Source organism: Tamandua tetradactyla, chromosome 1 (assembly GCF_023851605.1).
Source record: "Tamandua tetradactyla isolate mTamTet1 chromosome 1, mTamTet1.pri, whole genome shotgun sequence".
Classification (NCBI taxonomy): Eukaryota; Metazoa; Chordata; class Mammalia; order Pilosa; family Myrmecophagidae; genus Tamandua; species Tamandua tetradactyla.
The window spans coordinates 123,768,710-123,794,107 of record NC_135327.1 but is presented as its reverse complement, the minus strand read 5'-3'; the positions used below and the strand labels follow the sequence as shown (position 1 = coordinate 123,794,107).

The following is a 25,398-nucleotide window of genomic DNA, read 5'->3' as shown; positions in this document are numbered from 1 at the left end:
ATTTCTGGTTTATCACATTTGGCAGCTTCCAAACTAGAACACATGGTTTTCTGTAAATCTACAACTTCTTTACTTAAAAAATATATAAATAAGTTCTAGTCCCAACCTTTTATCTCATGAATGTGATCGTTTTTGGAAATAGGCTCTTTGAAGATTTTACTAATTAAGATGAGGCCAAACTAGATTAGGATGGTGTGTTGGCTTGAAAGTGTTGTGTACCCCAGAAAAGGCATGTCTTTTAATCCTGATTCAATATTGTAGGATAGAAACCTTTCATTAGATTGTTTCCACAGAGACTGACCCACTCAATTCTGGGTGTGACCTTTTGATTAGATTTACTTTCGTGGACTGTGCCCATTCAAGGTGGGGCTTGTTAGTTTATTGGAGTCCTTTAAAAGGCGAGACATTTTGGAGAGAACACAGTTGCTTCAGAGCCAAAAGAGACACAGACATTTGGAGATGCTTGGAGTGCTGACAGAGAGCAGATGCCTAGACGTGACATGGACATTTGGAGATGCAAAGTCCAGCAGACATCGTCATGTGCCTTCCCATGAGACATTAAGGAAGCCAGAACACAGAGTTGTGTCCCAGAGGAACTAAATAAAGACCCACAGATGCTTAGAGAGGAGAACATTGGCATCAGAAGCTAGAAGCGACAAAACCAGGAAAGGGACCAGCAGAGGGTAGGTATGTGCCTTCCCATGTGACAGATACTGGCCTTCCTTGAGTCAGCGTATCTGGGTGCCTTAGTTTGGACGTTTTATGGCCTTGGAACTGTAAACTTTTAACTTAACAGATTCCCTTTTTAAAAGCCTTTCTGTTTCTAGTATATTGTATTCCAGCAGCTTTAGCAAATTAATACAGATGGACTCTAACCTGATATGACTACTCTCCTTAAAAGGAAAGGGAAATTGGACACAGACAGACAGAAAAGGCAGTCATGTAATGGAGGCTGAGCATGAGTTATGACACAAGCCAAAAATGTCACAGAGAGCCAGCAAGCCATTGCCAGAAACCTACAGACTTCAGAGGAAGTATGGCCATCCCAATACCTGTAGGTTTCAGGCTTCTAGTCTCCAGAAATGTGAGACAAATTTCTCCCAATATGGGGTTCTCTGTTATGGCAGCCCTAGCAAACTAAGATACTATGTTACCTGTAAGAATATTTATACTACCAAATCAGAATCTTTTACTTACAGCTCAGCTAAATTCTTCCAGTCATCTTCACTAATGGATGGTCTTGTGTTACTAAGTGCAGTCATTAAATGAGATTGACTGATAGCCAGACTGGTTTTGATTGGTCCTGGTTGGTTAAGGCAGTCATCCTCCTTAAATAAAGAAGAAAATGACAAAAAGGTTAGAGACATGATGGAGGAAAGAAGCACTCTACAATGTTATTTTTTTTGCCCAGTTTTTCAGTTTATAAAGTCCCTTTCTAATTAGATTACTAAAAATTGCTTGAAAGCAAGAGCATAAAATTTGATGAATCAATGTGCTTTAGTTCTTTCTGTAGAAATGTAGCTCATTTATAAATGAAATAAATATATATCAAAAGAAGCAAAAGCAACTTTTAAAAAAGTTTTAACAATTATAATAGGGGAGGGGGGAAGGAGCAAAACGTACCCCACTTTGGCTCCGGTATTTGGCCTTGATAACACTGATATCTGCCCTCAGCTGATCTCTTTGTTCTTGTGTAAGTTCTTGAGAACCCTCTTGTGAAGCTGTCCTGAACACCAGAGGTTGTGAAAACAATTGTTCTTTCCCAAGAACTGCAGGAAAATCTTGAGTCATGGAGTTTGGTGCAGACAAACATTGTGAGCTCTACATGGGTAAGTATAGTGATGAGATAGTGATGAGAGAAAGAAGGAAAAAAGAAAGATAGAAAATAAGAAAGGAGAAAAAGGAGAGAGGGGAACAGTCATATTTAACAATGATTAAACTAAAAATTTTAAACAAAAAATCTTAACATAAATAGGTATATATTTTAATTAATTGAAATTAAGAAAGCTTAAAATGTTTGTATTTTATAAAAGTTCACTGATATCTATGTTGTAGAACTACCATAGTGTAAAGACTGCCATTAACATAAGTTTTTTTCCTTCTTTGTTATTAAATCCATCACACTAATGCCTCAGAGATAGGTTCCAAATGAGCCTTACTCTTAACTTTTCAACAGAGTTATACCAAGGTTCTGGGACATTTCTAGAATTAAGTTTAGAAATAGAAAACACAATTAAAGATTGGAATTTTATAACAACTTACTATTCTTGGGTATAAAAATGGGTCATTTTTATATTTTTAAAAGCCTGAATAAAGCAAATTTACAAAAAAACAAGAAAAATGTAACTGAGTATATGTAAAAGTGTATGTAAAAATGTTATGTATACCAATAAAGTGAATCATTGTTGATTTTGGGAGATGTGTAGATTGTTTTATTAAATGATATTGTCCACCTTTAATATGAAGATTTTCCTTGTTAAAAATATCTTTACTACTTTTTCATTGTGCTTATACTTTCCATTAAAGGTATTACAAATCTTTATTTTGTTGTCAAAAATATTTTAAATTAATATGCCAAATTTCTCATTATCCTCAGCTGTTGTATGACAAAAGAATGTAAGTTCAACATCAAATGGATCTGCTACTAAAGATGTTTTAGAATCTTTCGTGAAGGGATATAAGCCTGAAAGACACCAAAGAATAATCATAGCTATTTGCTACTCTTGTCCATGCTTGTGGCTAGCCTCACATTAAAGTTCTTAACAAAGAATGAAAATTATTACTAGTTTATGTAAGAAAAGCAAGACTATTTTCCTGAAGAACCAACCAACCAGGCAGCACACGTGGGGCTGGTAGGAGAAAAAAAATCACTGTCCAATGTTATACCAACATATAGCTTCATATTCCAGAACTGTATAATGATGACTGTGCAAGATACCAAATCAGAAGAGGTTCCATTTCCAAGTTCTGATTCATAAGAGCTTCCAAAGTAGAGCCGGTATATATTAAATTTTGATTCATCTGGAATCAACTCAGACATCTCTAGAGAAACAAGAGATTGCTCTAAGCCACATTCTCCATCTCCACCTGAATCATCAGAGCCACTGCTGTGGTTAAGAAAAACCATTGAAGATAGACTTAGGTCACTATCAGAGCTGGAACTTCCATCCTAAAATACACAAAAGGACAACCACTTGTAAAAATCAAAGTAATCCACAACTTGGAGCATTTTAATAAGAGCAATGTAAAGAAAATAAAGGCATTTTTCAAAATGCCTTAATTCTCTAATATTTCTGAGTCATATAGTAAAATTCTAACCATTAAAGTAAAGAAAGAATACATGGAATATTTAGATAATTTTCCAACCATCCCACCAAAAATGTCTGTAACAAAACTAGGATGCTGACCTCCGAATTTTATTTTTATATGCTCTGACTTCTATCACTCATAGTTTTCTACTCCGAAATGATGAATCAATTATGCTAATAGATTTTATTATTATGGAGTGCTTTACAAATACACATCTTTTTCAGGTAAGGAAAAAAAATAAGACAACTTCAATGACTTGCTAAAATAGATAAAATCTTGGTAGTATTTGATTTAGGAACTTTAGGTCCTTCAGAAACTCTCCAACAAAATGGGAGGGAAGAGGAATAAGCAGATAACATATGGTTAAGTCCATAATGTAGCAGAATTGAAATTACCTACTGTAATAATTAAAATCAAAATACTATTCTTAGAGAAAAGGCTGATTTTAGGGCTGGGGTAAGAGAAGGTAAAAGATAAACCTAAACATCTTGTTGTACTAGAAGGGAGGTGACCAAAGAATGATGGAGATATACCAAATGGAAATGTGCTCTTTCATCTTGGCTGCCAATATGCCCTCTAGATTGAGAAAGACCGGGAAACTCTAGGGCCACATGAGCCACGGCCACAGCCACTTCAGCAAGCACCGAAAGTATCCAGAAGGTGGGGCAATGCGGGTGGCATGATCATCACAGGATCAACTTTGACAAGTATTAGCCAGGTTACTTTGGAAAGACTGGTATGAGACATTATCATAGGAAGAAGAACCAGAGTTTCTGAGCAACTGTCAACCTTGATAAATTGTGGACCTTGGTCAGTAAGCAAACACAGGTAAAAAACAAGACTGCCAAAAACAAGACTGGAGCTGCTCCCATCATTGAAGTGGTATGATCGGACTATTACAAAGTTCTGGGGAAGGGAAAGCTCCCAAAGCAGGCTGTCATTTGAAGGCCAAATTCTTCAGAAGAAGAGTTGAGGAGAAGATTAAAAGTGTGGGGGAAGCCTTAGCCAATTATCAAACCTGAACCTTACTTTCATTTATAAAATAAGAATGATACCTGTTGATAAAATTCTGGTTTGAACACCTGTTTGCATTGTTTATAGTGGGTGGGAGAATGTACCCTTACATGTTTCATGGGGCTCAAAAGAAAATACTCAGTTTCGATGGGTCACACTCTAGAGAAGGGCAGAGTGAGAGCACTGACACAGTTCTATAGAGCTAAATTACTAATCCTAAGGGCTTCTTTCTGGGTCCCTTATCTTGAACCTAACTGTCCTAGTTATCTAGAATAGCTTTTCTTCTAGTCAAAAATGTATCTAGTAGAGGGCAGTATGACAGTAGCTCAGAGGCAGAATTCTTGCCTGCCATGCTGGAGAACCGGGTTCGATTCCCAGTACCTGCCCATGCTGAAAAAAAGTAAAAAAAATATCTAGTAGAGAAAATTGGGAAATCCTAAAGGCCAGAAACTAAGTCAGGTTTTCTAGGGTTTATATCTTTTCCTGTTGAAGCCAAACCATGATAATGACCAATGTGTATATGCTTTGGAGAATACTCCAGAGATCTTGCTATATTTTATACGGTTCTTGCATTTTAGACTTCACCCAAAATAAAACTTGAAGCCTGGAAAAAAAAAAAAAGGAAACAGGTATCATCAAGAAGGGGCTCCTTATGCGTCACATCTTGGACAATTTGAGCACTGATATAACAATGGTAATTGATTTTTTTTTTTAAAAAGCAAAGTAAAAACCAAACCAAACATCTCAAATCTTCTATTTATATTTAATCTGATACCATGATTTAAATAACATCCTTCAAAACACCAACATAGTATTGCCAATATTAAGGTAATGTTAAAGAAACAGATACCAAATCCTTCCTAATTCAAAGTTCTCTGCAAAACAAATATTCTGACTATGGAATAATCAATTAAAGGTAAATTGAAATTTTTATACAGTGTCACAAAAGTTTCTAAAAATAGTATTTTTTTCAACCCGAAAGGCTGTCATTATCTGTCATAAAGCGCCACAGTAACTGTCTTCTCATATAACTTACATGGGGTCCACATGAAAGCAGCCTTCCATGTAAGGCCTCTAACTGGGCATTGTAGAGTAAAGCCTTCAGATCAGCTCCAGTAAAGGTGTTGGTTACTGATGCTACATGCTGAAGGTCTACATCATCTGCTAGAGGTAATGAGTCACTGAGAACCTTTAAAATTTCAAGACGTGATGCCTAAGGAGAGAAAATCCAATTGAGTAAAGATAAAAAATAAAAATAAACATTATAATAAACTGTCCATATTAGGATTTTTCATAAATTAACTTTATTTATCTACAAAGCTTTACAAATAAGTTTAGAAATGGACCACCAGCCTACTATCTGTCTTCACTCAAACTTTCCCCCTAACAGAGGGAATACAGATAGGAAATGAATGAAAATTACCATTCTCAAGTATTCAGTATAAATAATTTCTTATTAAGATAATGCTTACCCTCTACTTTTGGGTAAGTGTGCCAAGAAAATGTTTCAAAAGGAAAATTAAATTAATTTAAATACTAGCTACATGTGGCATACATTCAGAAATGATGATGAACATTCATCTGTTATTTCACTCATTTATTAGTTTCTAAATTTGAGAATAAGAAAACACAGAACCAGGAACAGCTGTAAAAGCATTTCTCTACATAACTTGCTTAATATGCTTATTACTCATGTTTGATTCTGTGTCAGAGTTTTGACAGGACAATGGGGTATGTGATCTGTGAACATAGAGGAGATGTGGACATGCAATACTATTGGCCAATACTATACAACTGGCCAATACTGAAGGATTATACAGTTTTCAGACTTGCATGGAAAGAGATGAGCTGAAGACATGCTTTGCATCTAATTCAGAATCTTTTTATTCTAGGAGCAAAAGTTCTTAGCCTAAGGTTCATGACTAAGAAAGCTGTTCTTCTAAGGACAACTGCTATCACCTGGCAGAAGTAAAGTTCACAAGGAAAGAGTGTTGGGTTTTAGACTCTAAATATGAAATTTTTACCTGATCAGGAGGAGGACAGTATACACATTTATCTAGTCGACCAGGCCTGAGCAAGGCAGGGTCAATCAAGTCAGGACGACTAGTAGCAGCCAATACATAAACACCTGGGGGAAAAAATAATTGTTTTACTAAAACCTGGTAAAATGTTTTTGTTAACAGGACATTTTGTATTTGCAATTATTACCCTGTAAGCCTTCTACTCCATCCAACTGAGTCAGCAACTGGTTAACTACTCTGTCGGTCACCCCTGTATTATCATGACCTCGTCGAGGAGCAAGAGATTCAAATTCATCAAAGAAAAGAATGCAGGGTTTTGCAGCCTGTGCTCTAGAAAAAACAAACAAACAAAATTTCATATCTGATTAGGGTTGCAGAGTTTACAAAGTAAGTTCATACATATATTTATATATAATTTTTAATCTTCATGACAAACTCTTAAAGAAGGAAAGGCTCATGTAATTATCCTTGTTTTCAGTAAACTGGGGCTTAGATAGGTCAAAGGATTTGTTCTGCACCTTTTGGACAGATTAGCAGGAACTAAAACAGAACTCGAGTCTTTCTGACTAATAATCCAGTGCACCTGCCACCCTACCATACTCTCACTCTAAAAACATAATTATGATTAGTACTTCTCATAAAAGTATGATATAAATTAACACATGACTCCTAATTCTATGCTATCCTGGTTGGAAAATCATAATATGTGAGTAATTTTAAAGTTCTTTTCCAGTATTTTACTTTTATAAGTGTATTTGTTTTGCCTGGACACAAAAATGATACCGACAAGTAAGGAAAAAGAAACCATTCTCTGGTATCTTAAATCCACTGTTGTTTCACTGACACTACTAGAGGGACAGAAAAGTAAGAAAGAACCAGATTAATTAAGGAAGAACTCAAAAATGAGAAAATTCATACTATTTAAACCTTTTAGTTAATATTTATTATCTATTATTTTTATTATTTCATTAGTACAAAATTAAATAATTAGATGGAAGTGTAGGAGTATGTCCAAGACTTTTGGCCAGATAGTCAAAATGTCCTATAGTAAGATTTTAACAATTTAAAATCCCCTTTCAGAGAACCTTTACAACACAGGATATTATTTTTTCTGATTTATACCAATTCAGTAAGTGAAAATACTTCTTTGATTCCTAGTACAATAAATATATATTTTTTTTAGATGCATGGTCAGGAATCGAACCCGGATCTCCTGCATGGAAGACGAGCATTCTACCACTGAACCATCCATGCATCCCAAGTAAACATTTTTATAAACGCTTATTGGTCACTTTTATTTCTTCTTTGTGAATTGTGTATTCATATGTTTGGCCAATTCAAAAGTTGGCAAGCTTATTATTTTCAAAACAAATTTATTGTTTTGTAAGAGTACCCTGTTATTTTGTTACATATATTACTTCCTTCCAATTTGTAATTTTACTGTTAATTTATTTAACTAATTTTGTTTTAAGTAAAAAGAAAAGAACATTAATTCCATCTCTGGTAACAAGGTGGTATAGATGTCTGGAGAATTCCTCCTAGTACAAAAACCTGACGTGTTGACTGAAAAAAAAAATCTTACTAAATGAATGGAAAAGAAGAGATTTGTCTGGGGCCAGAAATAGATTGGAATTATCTGTTCCCATGTCTGGGTCTGAAATTTGTTTTATGTGAAGGATTTTGATTAATGATTCAGTTTCTTCTACTGTTACAGGACTATTTACATTTTGTTTCTTCTTCAGTCAATTTTGGTCAATTATGTTTTTGTGCATGTCATCTAAGTTTTCAAATTTATTGGCATAAAGTTTTTCATAATAGTTCCTTATTATTTTTTAAATTTCTTGGGTATCTTTAGTTGTTTCTACTTTTTCATGTCTAATATTGTTAATGAATGCCATCTTTCTTTCTTATTGATCAATCTTCTGAAGGTCTATCAACCAAAATTAACTTTTGACTTGATGAATTTTTCTACTGAATTGTTTTCTATTTCATTAACTTTTGCTTCTATTATTTTTCTTTTTTCTGCTTTCTTTGAATTTATTCTGTAATTTTTCTAATTTCATGAAATGGGTACATGAATAATTTTTTACCTTTATTTCCTAAATATTTAAGACTATACATTTTTCTTGAAATAACTACAGCATCTCACAATTTTAATATATAATATTTTCACTATCATTCAGTGTCAAATATTTTCCACTATGACTTTGTTTTTCAGCAATTTTATTGAAATATATTTACATACAATCCATCCAAATGTATAAATCAATGGTTCACAGTATCATTAGTGATCTCTTTTTAACTCATTAATTACTTAAAAGAGGTTTTAAAAAAATATTTATCTAAATATATGGGAGTATTGTCCTTTTGTTATTGATTTTTAATTTTATTGTGCTGCCAGAGGCTAGAGTCTGTATAATACTGTTTCTATGAAACTTAATACAATTACTTTATGTAAGGCCTGATATGTGGTCAATTTTCAAACTTGTTCCAAGTATGCTTGAAAAGAGTGCTATTCTCCAGTTGTTGGATATATGCTCTAAATACATCAATCAGAGCAACCTTGTTAATTATGTTGTTCAAATCTAAACTTCAACTCATATTTGTCTTCCTGATCTAACAATTTCTGAGAATTGTGTTAAAATCTACTCTGAAGGTAGATTTGTCAACTTCTCCTCATAGTTCTTTCCATGTTGCCTTAAATATTTTGAAGCTATATTATTAGGTAAAATCAATTTTAGAATTTTAATATTTCCTGGTAAATGAACCTTCAATTACGATATAGTGATTTTTAAAAAAATCTCTAATAATGCGATAAACTGGTAATTTATATTTCTTAAATTGGGTAGTAGATACTCAAGTGTTCATTTTATCATTATTCTTTAAATATATGTACATTATATTTATTCTATTGGCAATAAATTTTATTATAAACTTTTAGAAGATACAAAGTTTTATTTTATTATTTTTTATTATTTTTTCTACATAAAAAGGTTTTATTTGCAAGGGAAAAGTTTTATTTTAAAAAATCCTTATAATCCCACCACATTTGGATAATATTTTATCCTTAAATATTAGCTTCTGTATTCATATGAATTTTTTATATATGTAGAAATAATTACACTTTAAATTGGCCATAAGCAATCTTGCTTTTTAAAAAAGATAAATTAGGTGTAATTATTTGCTATCCTGCAGTTCCTTTAAATAACTACCTATGATTCTACTTTCAGCCTTTCAAGAATATTTCTATTGTAAATAATAAACTAAGTAATTTCCAAAAGTTATAGCTACATTTTATCTGCACAGTATTCGGTGAAATAGAGAATCTTTATTCTCTAGTTTATTAATAATTCAAATAAATTACAGTTTTCAAAAATCAGTTCTTCAAAACACAAGAGACCAAAAAACATTACGTGCTGATAAAAATTAATGAAGTCAGTAACTTAAAAGATATTTACAGGGAACCAACCTAATAAAAATATCACGAACAGCTCGTTCACTTGCACCAATATATTTGCTGAGCAACTCTGGCCCCTGTTAAGCAAAATAAAATAGTTAGAGTAGACATAAAATTATTTAAAAATAAATTATAAGTTTTGATTATGTCTAGATTTAAATGCAGTTATGAAAAATTTTTAATGTGATTAAAGAAACAGATGTCTCAAATACGTTTTAAAAAAAATGTGCTATAATAGCTAGGTATCTGCTAAAATAATACCTCTTCAGAAGGGCCTTGCCTGACCTCCTCACCTACGACCCACGGTACTTACACTACATCTCTGTCCCCTGCTTTTCTTCCTACATAGCACTTTCCACCACCTGACATCATATTATATGTTTATGTGTTGTTTATTATCTCTCTATCCTGGTAGAATGTAATCTCCAAAAAGGCAGTTTTCTTCACTGCTGAATTCCTAGTGCCTACCACAAATAAGTATTCAATAACAATTTATTTAGTGGTAATGAATGGTTTAAAAAGGGAAAAAGTCCCACCTATCTCAAATATTTGGGGACTCCAAAGAAAATGTAAAGAGACATGAATTATTTTTATGAGCATCTTTAATTAGTGAAACTACTGTATTATACAGGAGTTGAAGAATATATAATTTTTCCTAAAAGGCAAATGAAAAACTTTTAGAACAAACTTCACTACATACAGCAAAATCAATACTGAGAATAACCTTTCCTTAAATTTGTGTACCATTTATGAAAAAGAATTCTTTAAAAACTAAACAGGCCCCAAAGTGATCTCACTGAAATATCACTAACTTCAAAAGACCAAATACTTTTCAGGATATGTGACCAAAAATAAAGAATTTCTAATACTCAGCCATTTAGATATCTACTAATATACTTAGTATTCAATTAAGTTTCCTCAATACAGTCAGAAAACAATGGAACTAGAAGGCAGAACAAGAAATAACTAAGGCAAAAATTAGGCATAAGACCACATAACTCTGTCAGAGAAGGGCCCCTGACTTTGACCTGTGCCTCCTAAAATCCACCATGACCCACTCAGATGGAATTAGTTCTCTATTGAAATTTTCCCATTGGGAAAGATTTAATAAAGGGGATAAGGTATCCTCCTTAATGGAAGAATTTGAAATACAACAATATTCACAAGCTTTAATCTTGAAAATTTTAGTTTAAGAAAACAGTGGAACTATAGTCTAGTGACTAGTATAAAAAGAAGACTATGATGAGGGTTATCCCAAAATTCAGAAAGAGAAACATATGAAAATTAAAAAGTCTTAGTGTTTCTCCATCATTGCCACAGCATTCATATAATGAGTTCACACACAAAAAAATCATTGGTAAAAAGAGGGTAGGTAAAATCCAATTGCAAATTACTAAATGGGGTTTCAGATTATAAATTAATTTGGAGTCAGGCTAGTTATATGATTCCTTGGCTTTAGAATCTAATCATACTTTGTTGAACTAAATTGCTGAGGTGATAAAATGTACAACTAAAATATCAGATCATAGTAATACACTGGTGATGGACTGTGAGGCATTACCTCAAATGACCTACCAACACATCCCTTTCACCTTATACCTAGGATCCAGAATGATACAAACAAGGGTGACATACAGTCAGGAGTTCAGTTTCCTTTCTGAGTATGATCTTCAGCCTCTAGTTTTCTAGGTCTCATTTTGTCTTTTAGGTTATAGTTTGCTCTTTTATATGAATACTTACATACAATTCTATTTAAAATGCATGGAGATTTATCTAAAGTAAGAATAAAACAAGCGCTAAAACAGAAAGATGGTTATTACTCAATTTCCCACAACAGCTTTAACCTAAGAGTTGGAGCATTGTGACTACTGGTTTAACAAATACGAGAGTAACATACAACAGATAAAGGTAATATGTAACATACCTTAACACTAATAAAATTCATTCCACTCTCTCGTGCAATTACCCCAGCCAACAAGGTCTTTCCAGTTCCAGGAGGCCCATACAACAGTACTCCTGTTCTCTGTCGTATAGGTAAGTTTGCAAATAATTCTGGGTACTGAAATATAATAAAATATGACAAAAGAGCTGAAATCTAAACCAGAAATGACAAAGCAGCAATTACAGATCAATGTACAGGAAAAAGTATTTTCAGATCATTATAACTGCCACCATTCTTTTTTTTTAATTAATTAAAAAAAAATTTAACAAACCAAATAAAACACCAACACATATAATCAGTAATTCATAATATCATCACTTAGTTGCACATTCATAATTTTTTAGAACATTGGCATCAATTCCGAAAAAGAAATACAAAGACAATAGAAAAAGAAAAAAAAGATTATACCTATCATACCCCTTACCCCTTACTTTCATTGACCACTAGCATTTCAAACTAAATTTATTTTAGCATTTGATCCCCTTATTATTTATTTTTATTCCATATGTTCTACTCGTTTGTTGACAAGGTAGATAAAAGGAGCATCAGACACAAGGTTTTCATAATCACACAGTCACATTGTGAAAGCTATATCATTATTCAATCATCCTCAAGAAACCTGACTACTGGAACACAGCTCTAAATTTTCAGGCAGTTCCCTCCAGCCTCTCCATTACATCTTGAATAACAAGGTGATATCTACTTAATGCGTAAGAATAACCTCCAGGATAACCTCTTGACTCCGTTTGGAATCTCTCAGCCATTGACACTTTGTCTCATTTCACTCTTCCCCCTTTTGGTCCAGAAGGTTTTCTCAATCCCTTGATGCTAAATCTCAGCTCATTCTAGGGTTTTTCTCAATCCCTTGATGCTGAGTCTCTGTTCATTCCAAGATCTCTGTCCCACGCTGCCAGGAAGGTCCACACCCCTGGGAGTCATGTCCCACGCAGAGAGGGAGAGGGTGGTGAGACTGCTCATTGCGTTGGCTGGAGGGGCCACATCTGAGCAACAAAAGAGGCTCTCTTGGGGGTGATTCTTAGGCCCAAATTTTAAGTAGACTTGACCTATCCTTTGTGGGGTTAAGTTTCATATGAACAAACCCCAAGACTGGGGGCTCAGCCTATAGCTTTGGTTGTCCACACTGCTTGTGAGAATATCAAGAATTCAACTTGGGGAAGTTGAATTTCTCCCTGTTCCCACCACTCCCCGAAGGGGGCTTTGCAAATACTTTTCCATTCACTGATCGAATCACTCTGGGATTCATCAACCACCATTCTTTTTTAACTGCACAGCAATAATAAATAAAATTCCTACTAAAAATAATAAATGAACTCAAAGAAACACAGACTTTTTTTCAAATCATACTGACAAGGACATAAAGAAACAAGGACCATGGAGTACATTCTATATATATACATATAATGTATATAACTGCATCAAAACTTCTTCATATTTTTCTTAGTATTTTTTTTTTTTTTTTGGTGGATGGTCCGGGAATCAAACCTGGGTCTCCCACATGGAAGGTGAGCATTCTACCACTGAATCACCCGTGTACCTGCTGTGCGTTTTTTAAACATAAAAAAATGTAGTACAGTAAGAAAATAAAACCTAATCTTACAACAGGTATACTGCCTTCACTCATACTGTTCACTAGGCATATTATGGTAGGTGTGTATATTCAAACATATTCAATCAAAAGAAGAGGAAAAAACACCCAACAGAGAAGTATGTGTACGCTTACAGACAGCAAAATCTCCCAAGACTCTTCAGGCTGAACAGCCTTTGACTGTTTCTAAAGTATCTTCTAAATCAACAACTGCTCAAAATAAGAAAACTTTAAAAGATGAGCCAAATATGATTGGCCCAGATCCCACATTTGGAGTCATGATTCTGTTGATGAATACTTCCATGTCCATGTCCTCTCATACAGCCACAGTTCCCAGGACCATAATCTAGTTACCAATCCTTAATTTATCCAATTCTTTTTTTTTTAAATTTTCATCCAATTCTTTATAAGTGAAGAATGCTCTACTTATCTTAATAAGTAAATGCTCTAGAAACCTGCATACATTTTGGAGGTACAAACTCAAGATAATATAAGTTTGCATAATGTGACAATTATATAATTTATTAAATCTGATGCATGAATCAGAATTTTATATAGTATAAAATGCTTATTGATTTATTGTAGTTGATTAAAAATTTCATCTTTAAAAAATGTATTTACTGTAAATATCACTCTATATTCCTTATAAGTTTGTTCTAGGAAAGGCGGATATCAAATGATTTAAAATCTACTTAGAATAGATTTTAGAATAACTAAAATAATGCTAGGCATTTATTTGGTAACTCAAAGTCAATACTAGTTGAATCAAACTGAGATCAGACAAGTCAAGCAACACATAATGCTAAAGTCAATGATTCAGTGGTTCTTCTGCAAACAAATATAGTTTTTTCAAGTACCTTGGCTGGTAACTGGATAGTATCTGTGAGTATCTGCCGAACTTCATGTAATCCACCAATCTTATCCCAGCCCAGGTCTCTAGGTTTATGTAGGTTTACATTTCGCAGAGATGCAGGAGTAAATCCTTTGAGAGCTTTTTGGAAGTCTAACGTTGTTAAAACTAATTCTGTTTAAAAATAAACAAAATTTCTTTTTTATTCTCAGAATGTACCATCATCTTAGTGGGAGATAACAATTTTTTACCCAAGTAATGCTCATTCAAATATTGAAATGGTATAAACTTAATTCTTGCCTTACTATAATTATACTTCTCCACAATGGCAGGAGGATTCCCAAGTTTAGGTTTTGATAGGAAAACATACCTTCCCTGGTGGATATACTCTGACGAGAGAGATGAGAATGAATGGCTCGATCCATAAGCACCGTAAAATCTCTAGCTACAAACCCTTCTGTTTCTTTAGCTATAATTTTCAGGTCAAGATCAGTGAATTCGTTCATATCGTAGTTCAGCTTATTTTTTATTACATTATGCAGAATTTCGTATCTTTGCTCCTACCGAAAAAAAAACAAGATTCAAATATTTAATTTTACTCAAGAGCAAATTTTAGAACATACACTTTGAAAACAATCAGACTGAATGATCTATAGTAACAGAGAGCATACTAGTGGCTACCTGGGGATGCAGTTGCAGATGGACACAGTGCAAAGGGGCACTAAGAAATTTGGGGGAATGATGGAAATGTTTGTTACCTTAACTATGGTGATGGTGTCATGGTATACATAGAGGTAAAAACTGATTAAATTGTTCACTTTAAGTACGTGACTTTGGAGTACTTTAGTTATACGTCAATAAAATTTTTCTAAAAAGTGAGATTGACAAATGATTGTCATTTCTTCCACTAAGAAGCGTTTTTAGTAATACATGGTTTCCTTTAAGAGTACTTTTTGTGGTTCCTATAAAACATTCCTAAAAACATATTCAGTGACTAGTATCACTACCATTCTGCTATACTTAGTAATAGGTATACTTTTGTTCTTCAAAAACAGTTAATTAGCACAAGATCTGAATATGAGCCCTTTAGTGAAATTTATTAAAATATTTTAAGTGAGAATTTTAAACAAGAAATTAAAATATGTTTGTCAGTACCAGAACATACTTCTTTGAGCTCACTCAAAGAAGGGGGCTATGGCCCCCTTTGTGCTAGTGAAAAAATATGTTTAACCAAGTTTTAAAAAGACATCTATCTGTACTTCTCACTGCTCTTTGTCATTAAGAAGTAGTTTTCAAAAAAGGCATTTCCTTAGAAAGTACTTTGAAATATTTCAAATGATTATAAATTATAATTGTGCACCTAGCACAATAGGCACTAAATATTGACTTTTAAGTATCCTTAAGAGAATAACCTTAGTTTAAAACCATAAAATATGAGTAATATTAAAAAAAAGGGACATATTTCAACAATCTTCACAAATAGTTTGTTACCTGACTGGGAGGATGAATATGCTGGAAGCTCTGAAATATATGAATTCCTTGGGCAGAAACAAGTAAAGGATGTAGAGAATGTTGAGACTGACTTGTAGCAATCAGTGCAACCAAACTTCCCATGGAAATAAACTCTTTTATCATATCATTCAATGCTAGAAGTAAGCAATATTTCTTTATTAGTATAATATAAAGCTCAGGAAAGGCAAACATGGAAATTGTAAATTATATATTCACTAAAAATAATGGTGAGTTGTAAGGTGGAGTATATCCATCACGCCTTTTAAAAATTAATTCATCAATTCATTCATTGATTTATCTACTGAGACCCTAATACGAGCTATGCTCTAATAAATCTACTGATAAAATTAGGAGGCAGTATAGGAGCACTGTAAACATGGTCTGTACACTCAGAACAATGCCTAACTGATGTTTTCTATTATTGCACTTCATATAATAAATGAATAGTAAAGAGTGCTTCTGAAATGAATATTATAGAGGGACAGCTAACTTTCCATGTTGTATTTTGTTTATAGCTTATGTTCCTAGAACATTCTGAACAATCTCTTTCAATCCCTAAATCACAAGGTTTGGGAGGTCTGAGAAGGTTAGAACAGAAACAAGTATAATGTAATCTGTCTCAGACCTAGAAATTTGCAGCACTCCTTTAAATGCTAGGCTGATAAATTTTGCAGATGTTACAGGATTCATCTTTTATAATAAACCCAAGCAACTATGGTTGCATTTGGTATCTATTTTAGCTCTCAAGAATCATGATCCCTCCTCCTTCCCAGTACCTATCCTGGCATTCTAAGCTCCAGTCATGGCATGTTCTCCAACATACCATGCTTTCTTGCACTTTTGCACCTCTGCCTGGGGATCACACTTCCTTCACTTATTCGTTTGGCTAATTTCTACTTCCCCACCAAAACTCAGCTCAATTATCAACTCCTCCAGGAAACCTTCTCTGGTAACTACTACCTCCCACCTCCAGCCCCAATTTAGGTTATGTGCTCCCATAGTTCCAACATCTATTTCTAGCATAGCACACCCTATCACTTAGTTGTGAGACCCTGGCCAAATTACTCAATATCCTTGAATATCCATTTACTCACTTGCAAAATCAGGAGAATATTTGCATATGAAGTACAAAGCAATCCCCAGGCCTAAAAGGGGCCTCAATACCTGGTAGCTATCATTATTATTGTCATTATTTTTTATTAAATTGTGTGTTTACTTTTCTGTCCTCCCCTGTACTTTGATAATACAGGATTATGCACAAATATTTAACAAATAAAAAATTAACAAATATTTGTTCAATAAACAAAAACAGAAATAAATCTGTCCTAGTTAACAATCCCTAATAAGTATATGAGAAGGAAAAGTTTCCAAAAGATTAACTGTGAAGATGCTTTATGTTCATATTGATACTGCATGACTATTTGTGCTAATACAGTATTACAGTAGGCTGCTACAGAGATGGCCTCAAAGGCAACACAAAAACTCTCTGTCTCTGTCTGTCTGTCTCTCTCTCTCTCACACACACACATACACACACTACACTCTTTGTGAAAGTATCCATTTATCATTAAGACTAAAAATGCTGCCTGACAAAAGAAGGCCATAAGTAGGAAGTGGATGTATTACCATGTGCAAGCCTCAGGCTCTGAACTGCATCAGGACTATGCTCATGTTCAGGAAGGGTAGGCAGTCCAACAATGAGATCAAGATCGTCCAAAAGAACAACAGATGGTTGCCTCCACACTGCTTCTGTGAAAGCCATCTCTACAGTTTTCTGTATGTTTTTAAGTCTTTTTCCTAAATATAATAAAAGTGAAATGGTTTCAGTTTTATTTCTGGTCTGAGAAAGATCAGTTTGCCACTTTGAAATCATTAGAAAAGCTAAATAATAATTTAACTATGAAAACTGGATCCATATTTTGTTAATAGGCCAATCACTAAAATTCATTAATCATTAACATGGTTCAATTAATAAATACAGCCTCAGAAGACTCAGTAAAGTGCTGAATTTTATAAAACTGTAAAAGAAAATGTGCTACCAAAATTTCTGTTTGTAGGTATTTATATATATACCCAGCCACAGAGGATTTTGGATGACTTACAATAAAATAGTAAAATAAAAGTGGGCTGTAGAAAAATGTAAATAAGAATAGGGGGTTAAGATTCTAATAAAACTGAACACAAATGTAGCTGCTCCAAGATCTTACAATTGCTGTATTTGAATCACAGGTTTGGCTTCAAGCTTCCTGGCATTTATAGAGTTTCAATTTTCCAAGATTAGAAAACATACTATAGTAGTTCATTAGAGGATTTAAAGATTCACTGTTACTTACTAAAATTTTCACAGGAGGCTTTAAGCCAGACTCTGAGAGATGGACAACGTCTTTACAAACACCTCTACAACAAACGTAGTAATGGGTTTCTGAAAGCTCTTTCTTAGTTTCTTATAGCCCATTAGCAATAAAAACTGAGAGTAAAATGACCAGTTAGAATTACAGGATAGAGGCAGCCAAGGGGAAAAAAACTGAAGTGCGCAAAGTAAAGTCTTTCCAATCTCATTTTTTTTCATTGAATAGATAGTAATGTAAATGTTAAAGAATTTTCAACATAGAAAAACACATATGGTATATGGTGAATTGCACTTATCCTTCTAGTTGCTGTCCATAGTCACCTTCTTTTCCTTCCCTGAGGCAAATACTCTACCAGTTTTTCCACAGCAATTCAGATATTTTATATCCATTAAAGTATACTGGAAACATTAACTTTCTCAGAGTATTTTAAATTGGCATTTCCAATATAATCTATAAAAGTTACGGCGAAGGAAAAGAAGGCCTCCATAAAATGTGGAAAGATTTAGAAGTTTTATCAAAGAGATTAGAAAGCCAAAGATTTAAAATGAATTTCAATGACTAAATGCTAAACAGAGAAGTTAAAGATTAGATGGTATTTGTATTTTTTAGAATAACAGCATTAAATATTTCTACCTACGAAAAAGGGATTATGTAGAGTTTCATCATATACATACCTCGTAAAGCTTTACATTCAACTATTTCTACATGTGCATCTAACATGTCAAATGCTTCTTTACAGATCGCCTTGGCTAAAGTTGATTTTCCACTTCCCTAGAAAAGAATTGTTTTATAAGATAATTCAGTCACAAAGGTAGCTTCTGTCAGTGTGGCAAACATTAAGATTCAGTCTCTTCAATCAATAATAAATACACCAATCTAGCTGCTGTGTGGAAGGTGTTACTAAAATATGGCTCTTCTTTTAAGCTATTAATATACCAGCAGTGGGCTGTATCTTTTAGAAAACACACTCTTCATTATAGCAAATAGAAAAGAAATAAACATCTAATTTATTTTTATAATTTGTTAGTTAAATGGTCAATGGTCATTAATATTTAAATCTTTTATCTTTATAAAAGTAATGATTTATTATTTGTTACTGGAAGAGAACTTCTAGTATGAACTTTAAGTAAATTTTCTAGATCAATACAACTTGTTCCCACTTAATTTTAACTATTTTTAATGAAAAAAGTCTAAAAATTATCTACTTTCCTATTATCTGAAATTAACTGTAAATTAACAGTTTCTTAGTGATTCAAAGTCATTACTGTGACTACCAATTACTGTATAATGCAGCCTTCAGAGACTATTAAGGTAGACAGAACTATTTACTTTTCAATAAATGGCCCTAGACTACATAGGGTTTTGATCCAATATGCACTGTATTTTTCCATTAAAAGCTTTATTTTTTTCCTGAATATAACTGTAATATGGAAAAATACAAAATAATTCTATTTAGTAAGGTAAAAAAATATCTTCTGTAGCTATCCCGCCTCAAAGAAACAACCACTGTCAACCATTTTGATGTATCATCCTTCAGACGCACTCTACACATTTTATGTACATTTTAAAAGACAGGACAATACATTCATGCAGTTACAACCTAACTTTTTACTTAATAGTAAATCATTGTCCTCTTTGCATATCAACAAATATAGAGCTGCATCAGCTCCCTAATATTCTGCCACTGTGGAATGTACTGAACTATAATGTTTTTAACAAATCCCTACCTTGTATCTATTTCTGTTGCTTACAACATTTAACTATTATAAATAAAGTTAGAGTAAATAACTAGATACATATAACTTTGCTTACTTTTCAGATTATATCCTTAGAATAAATTTCTAAAAGGGAAATTGTTGTGTCAAAAGGTATACATATTTTATTTTGCTAAACTTTACTATAGTGCCCCCTAAAAAGGTTGTACACTAGTAGGTTTTTAGGGTTTTTTAAATCAGTTTCTTCCTTCAGTCTCCTGTTATTTTCTTACCATTGTCTTATTGTGTCTAATTCTAATAGCATGCACGAATTTTGGTGTTTTGTTTTTCATTCCTATGGACTGGAAAAACAATCAGGCTTGTTAAATTCAAAACCTGAAATTTAGCAGCCATTCAACAAATACTATCATCTTTATAGCTTAAAGAATCACATATATTTCAGTGGAATTTAAAGAGGAAAGAAATAAGGGGTGCTGGGATACAATCCCCACCTCTTGTAATCATTTTGCCTACTCAGAGGAGTAGAGTGTTTTCTTCACTTTAGCTCACCTTGTACACAATTTTCAGTTTACAAAGCCCTTCATATATATTATCTTCTTTAAGTAAGATTAACCCTAAAAACAACAGATGAGAAACTAAAATTTAAACTGCCCAAGATCATAGGCCACATATGACACAGGTGGGAACTCAAATGCAGGCCTTTTGCTTGCTCTTCTGTGTTGGCCCAAGTGAGAATATGGCAGCATGGTTTTTGAGTCAGATATTGTTTTTCAAAATAAATATTCTACATGATAATGATTTTGAAACTTGCTGTGGGTAATTCAGAAACCATATAGAAGAGTTACTATATTTGAAATAAGAATTAGAAGAAAGCAATAATGATAATAACAGGAAAATTTTATGCTGGAGTCAAAAGTGAATGGAGGGTGGTGTGAGAGTGGCTCAGTGGCAGAATTTTCACCTGCCATGCCAGAGACCCGGGTTCAATTCCCAGTGTCTGCCCATGCAAAAAAAAATGAACGAAAGTGTTATATAGATATTCCTTTTTAGTTTACGGTGTATGGCTAGAGGGAAGTACCTGAAACTGTAGAGCTGTGTCCCAGTAGCCTTGCTTCTCAAAGATGATTGTATAACATAGAGCTTTTACATTGTGACTATGTGATTATGAAAACCTTGTGTGTCTGATGTTCCTTTTATTCAGGGTATGAACAGATGAGTAAAAAAATATGGATAAAAATAAATAAATAATGGGGGAAAAAGGGTAAAAATAATTTGGGTAGATTGAAATACTAGTGGTCAATGAGAAGGAAGGGTAAGGGATATGGGATGTATGAGTTTTTTTCTTTTTTCTTTTTATTTCTTTTTCTGGAATGATGCAAATGTTTTTAAATGATCTGGGTGATGAATATAGAACTATGTGGTGATACTGTGATCCACTGATTGTACACCATCTTTGGACTGTATGTGTGTGAAGATTTGTCATTAAAAAAAAAAAAAAAAGAAGAAGAAGATACCAAAAGAAGAAATCTCCAGACCCAGGTGGTTTCACTGGAGATCTAACCAAATATCTAATTAAGAATTAACACCAATTTTACACACTTTCTTCCAGAAATTAGAAGAGGAGGGAACACTTTGCAATTCAATTCAATTTATAAGGCTGGTAATATATTGATAGCAAAACCAGATAGATACAACAAAAAAGGAAAACTACAGGTCAGTATTTCTCATGAATTTAAGTGGAAAAATTCTCAACAAAATAGTAGCAGGTTGATTCCTGAAATATACAAAAGAATAATATATCTGATCAACTGGGATTTATTCCAGGTATGCAAGGCTGGTTCAACATTAGAAAATCAGTCAATATAATCCATCATATCAACAGGTTAAAAGAGAAAAATCATATAATCTAACAGTTGATAGAGAGAAAGGGCAGGGAGAGCATCAGTTTTTTCCATTACCACTTCTCTGATACCTAATTGCAGGCACTCAAAAATATTAGTGAATGAATGAATGCTTTTCAAATCTTGTATTAAGAACCCTGTATAGAAGATGATCAAAACCAAAAGAGAGAGGAATTAGAAGTTATTAGTTGGTGAAAATGAGCACATTTGAATAACATACTTTTCCTCCTGTGAGTAAAAGGGCTCCATTCCTAAGTCCTGCCACAAGGGACATCAATTGCCGAGACAAAGGGCGCCCCAGGAGGCTGTAAGTAATGTGCTCCATGGAGGACACGCCTAAGGAACTCACTCCTCTGCAAAATACAGAAATTATTATGTGATAAAATACTGATGTAGGAGAAACACTAGCTATAAAAATCCTATAACTTTCCTTCCCAGTCTAGTTAATAACTTTTTTAAAGTATACCAATTAATTCCAAGTCTTATTCACAGCTTTTAAAATTAAGTTTTATTACTTTCCAATATGTGCAGTAATTAGCATTTTTGCTCTAATAGGAGTCTTAAACAAATTTGTTTTAACAGACACACACAACACCCCACAAAATGGTTTTTGGTTTGGTAATTAATATAATCATATATGGGTGTTTTAGAAGTGATTAGGATAACTGACTTTTTTTCTCTTAAATTAAATATCACCTTTGAAATCTAGTTTCAACCTGTAGATTATACAAACATGTACTTCAAACTACTTCTTGACTCTGATAGCCGGCTTGTTACTGATAAGAGAAATAATATACATTCCTATTAATTAGAGTCTGAACTAAAGAGATTTTACCTATACTAATGAATAGCATGCTACAGTTAAACATTTCTACTTTATGGTTTAATCCTTTTACTAAAACACTTAGATTATACTATCATAGGAAATGAAATCACTATTACTATAACTGATAAAAGCCCCTGTAAAGAATTTTAAGAGGTAATGTTTGTATGAAATTCTTATTCTGTATGAGATAAAGAAATTGAGGTAGTTCTTTTTTAAGATTTATCTGTCTTAAAAATTTAGGAAAACACAACTAATCCCAGTTAATACATGAATAAAATAGTGAAGGAATAACTTAATTTGAAATATTTTTAAATATTCAACTAATGTTGCTGGATTTAACTTTTAAAATATCATTATTTGCCCTAAGAAGTATTAATTGTTTTATTCAAGCACAAATATCTAGTTGCTTTCTTCTCACAAATCAATTCTCCAAGTAAAATTTCTATAAAACTTCAGACTTCTAGTTATCTAAGAAGACAAAGTAAATTACTAAGTTAGGTGTGAGCTGATCTGAGACAAAGACAATCCTTGAAAAAGCATCTATAAACATGTTAGTAAGATTATTCATTGAAATTATCACCTACTTTAATATATACAAAAAAAAACCCTGCCAGAGATAATGTCAAAACATGTCTGTAAAAATGCTGGTTTGGCCAATACTTCTTACCCCAAGGAGTTCAGCTTTAAAAAAGGAAGAATAAAGTCAATTTCCTCACTGTTTTCTTCTTTTACCATAGGATCTAGAAGGACCTATAGTAGCAAGGAAAAATCAGTTTTACATTTCAAAGTTAAGTATTTTGCCTGTTTTTCTTGGGTCCCAGGAATGTGAATTGTTGATTTGTTACACAAGAGAGAGAAAAGATATATTGTACATGCATGATCATTACTTAAAACAGCCTTGACAAAAACAATTTACTCATTCAGGGAACATAATTATTTATGATCAACAACAGTAAAGAATGTCAGCTCCTTAATACACTCTATTGATAGATCTTTATTTGCAATTTTTATTTGTATCAAATTTATTATTTTCATAATTTTTCATTTTTATCTTCTCTGAATGGTATTCCTTTAATTCCATCCCACAAGTAATGAAACAATGCCTAGTTCTAAACCACTGAAATTCTAACCTACTAGATCATTCTATAATGGCAAGAGTGACTATTCTAACTAACTAAAACATAATAGTCTAAAAAGACCATTTAAAAAAATTCTGGAAGAGATCTGATATTTATGAAAAGCTGAGAATTTAAGAATAGGCAAAATAACATGGGTTATGTTGCAAAACTGCAAGTAAAAAATATGAATTAAAAGAATCAAACTTCTAAAACTGAGCTTTCCTTTGGTTCAATGCTATAAGAATTTTAAATCATCATCCATTTCCCAGTGAACACAATCAGCTGTATTCCTGAAACTTGACTGTGCTGAGGCACTGATTTTAAATTTAAGATAAATCAATAACTGGTGCAAGTAATTTAGAAGTTATGGGATAAAATATTTTAAATCAAGTTATTCCTTGTTTTCATCATTTGAATTTCTATTACATTTCAAGATGCAAAGTTTTATGGTAAATTCAACTTTATTATCAATCAGATGACAAATATTACTTCATTCAACATTCAATAGTATATAATATTTACTTGTATTGTGGTCTTCTGCAGCAGATAGGTACTCAACAGAAATATGTTTTTTGTTTTATCTTTTTCTTTTTCACAAGAATGAACTATATTCAGAGAAAACTCCTTCAACTCTATGAAAAGAAAGAAATGTAGCATTAGTACTGAACTTAAGATGAAATAATTTAGAATTTTAAATATCAAATTTACTTATATGTAAATAAAGACAGCCTCAACTATGCACTTTCTTCAGTATGTGAAATTTACTGCATAATTATTATATTTCACTGCTCACACATGTCACAAGTTGGAAAAACAATTAAGAATATTATTACTATTTTGATAGAAAAAATAAATCAAAATAGGTAGGAGATTTACCCACCATCTTTAATTATCAGCTTAATATATTCTTCCTCTGATATTATCAAAGGAAGCATGGTGGTAGTGGACTGATGTAGCCATGTATAGAACTCAGTTTTTATGTCTTCTTCACTTACGTCTTTAGGCTGACAGAAAAAGGAAAGAACAGTAATGAATTATCCTAGTACTGATCTTAACCTTAACATTCATATTTCAATATCTTGTCTTGATACAAAAATGCAAATCTTACCAAAGAAAACCAACAAAGGATGCTCATATTTCATAGGCAGATTTGCCTATTTTATTCAGGATTTGACATTACAGTTAGCACAATGAGTACTACGTAGCCTGAAGAAATATTTATGGAAGTGGCCAAGTATTAAATACTCCTTTTCTCTATATCTAATGATAAACATACTATAACCTGGCTCCCTCAATAATCATTCCTAGCCCCTTCTCGTATACCTTCTTCTACTATAGAGGTGGGAAAGCAAAATACTCAATTCCTAGCTTGGAGCTGTGTGTGTGAGCATGTTCCACCTCTCTGGCCAGTGGCATGCAGCCAGCAATTCCTAGGAAGAATTTCCCTTCTAATTAAAGTGTAGGGAAACCCTACAAGAAGAAGGCTTTTGCCTTGTGCCTTTCCTTCTTCTGCCTGAAATGCAGACATGATACTGGCAAATATCTTAAGTCTGAGAGGAGGAAAGTCACAAGCTAAGGATGGTGAAAGAGAAAGACCAAAGAAGACTAGATCCTTAATGGCAAGTTTAACTGTAAGCGCCTCCATGGTTTTTGTAAATGAGAATAAAAAGTTACTGTTTCTTTTCCTTTTTTTTTTCTGTTAGAGCTGACCACAATCCTGACATACCCATAAGTAGAGTGTTAATAGATTATTCAAAAGGTATGAAGAAATTCTGA

At 33.0% G+C, this 25,398-nt stretch overlaps 1 protein-coding gene and 1 pseudogene across 3 annotated transcripts in view; one reads left to right on the top strand and one right to left on the bottom strand.

The window, feature by feature from the left end:
• Positions 1 to 25,398, bottom strand: part of PEX1 (peroxisomal biogenesis factor 1) — a 70,042-nt gene that overhangs the window by 23,386 nt on the left and 21,258 nt on the right. For all 3 annotated transcript variants that reach the window (XM_077123918.1, XM_077123935.1, XM_077123928.1), the window contains 17 exons: positions 24,503 to 24,626; positions 24,145 to 24,254; positions 23,172 to 23,254; positions 21,899 to 22,031; positions 18,737 to 18,833; positions 17,338 to 17,508; positions 15,691 to 15,845; positions 14,570 to 14,759; positions 14,207 to 14,373; positions 11,726 to 11,860; positions 9,814 to 9,878; positions 6,532 to 6,674; positions 6,348 to 6,451; positions 5,360 to 5,536; positions 2,939 to 3,169; positions 1,624 to 1,821; positions 1,198 to 1,328 (listed from right to left, as the gene is read on the bottom strand). In XM_077123918.1, the coding sequence (XP_076980033.1) occupies positions 1,198 to 1,328; positions 1,624 to 1,821; positions 2,939 to 3,169; positions 5,360 to 5,536; positions 6,348 to 6,451; positions 6,532 to 6,674; positions 9,814 to 9,878; positions 11,726 to 11,860; positions 14,207 to 14,373; positions 14,570 to 14,759; positions 15,691 to 15,845; positions 17,338 to 17,508; positions 18,737 to 18,833; positions 21,899 to 22,031; positions 23,172 to 23,254; positions 24,145 to 24,254; positions 24,503 to 24,626 (2,414 nt within the window). The remainder of the gene's footprint in view (positions 1 to 1,197; positions 1,329 to 1,623; positions 1,822 to 2,938; positions 3,170 to 5,359; positions 5,537 to 6,347; positions 6,452 to 6,531; positions 6,675 to 9,813; positions 9,879 to 11,725; positions 11,861 to 14,206; positions 14,374 to 14,569; positions 14,760 to 15,690; positions 15,846 to 17,337; positions 17,509 to 18,736; positions 18,834 to 21,898; positions 22,032 to 23,171; positions 23,255 to 24,144; positions 24,255 to 24,502; positions 24,627 to 25,398) is intronic.
• Positions 3,879 to 4,331, top strand: LOC143679094 (large ribosomal subunit protein uL15 pseudogene; annotated as a pseudogene).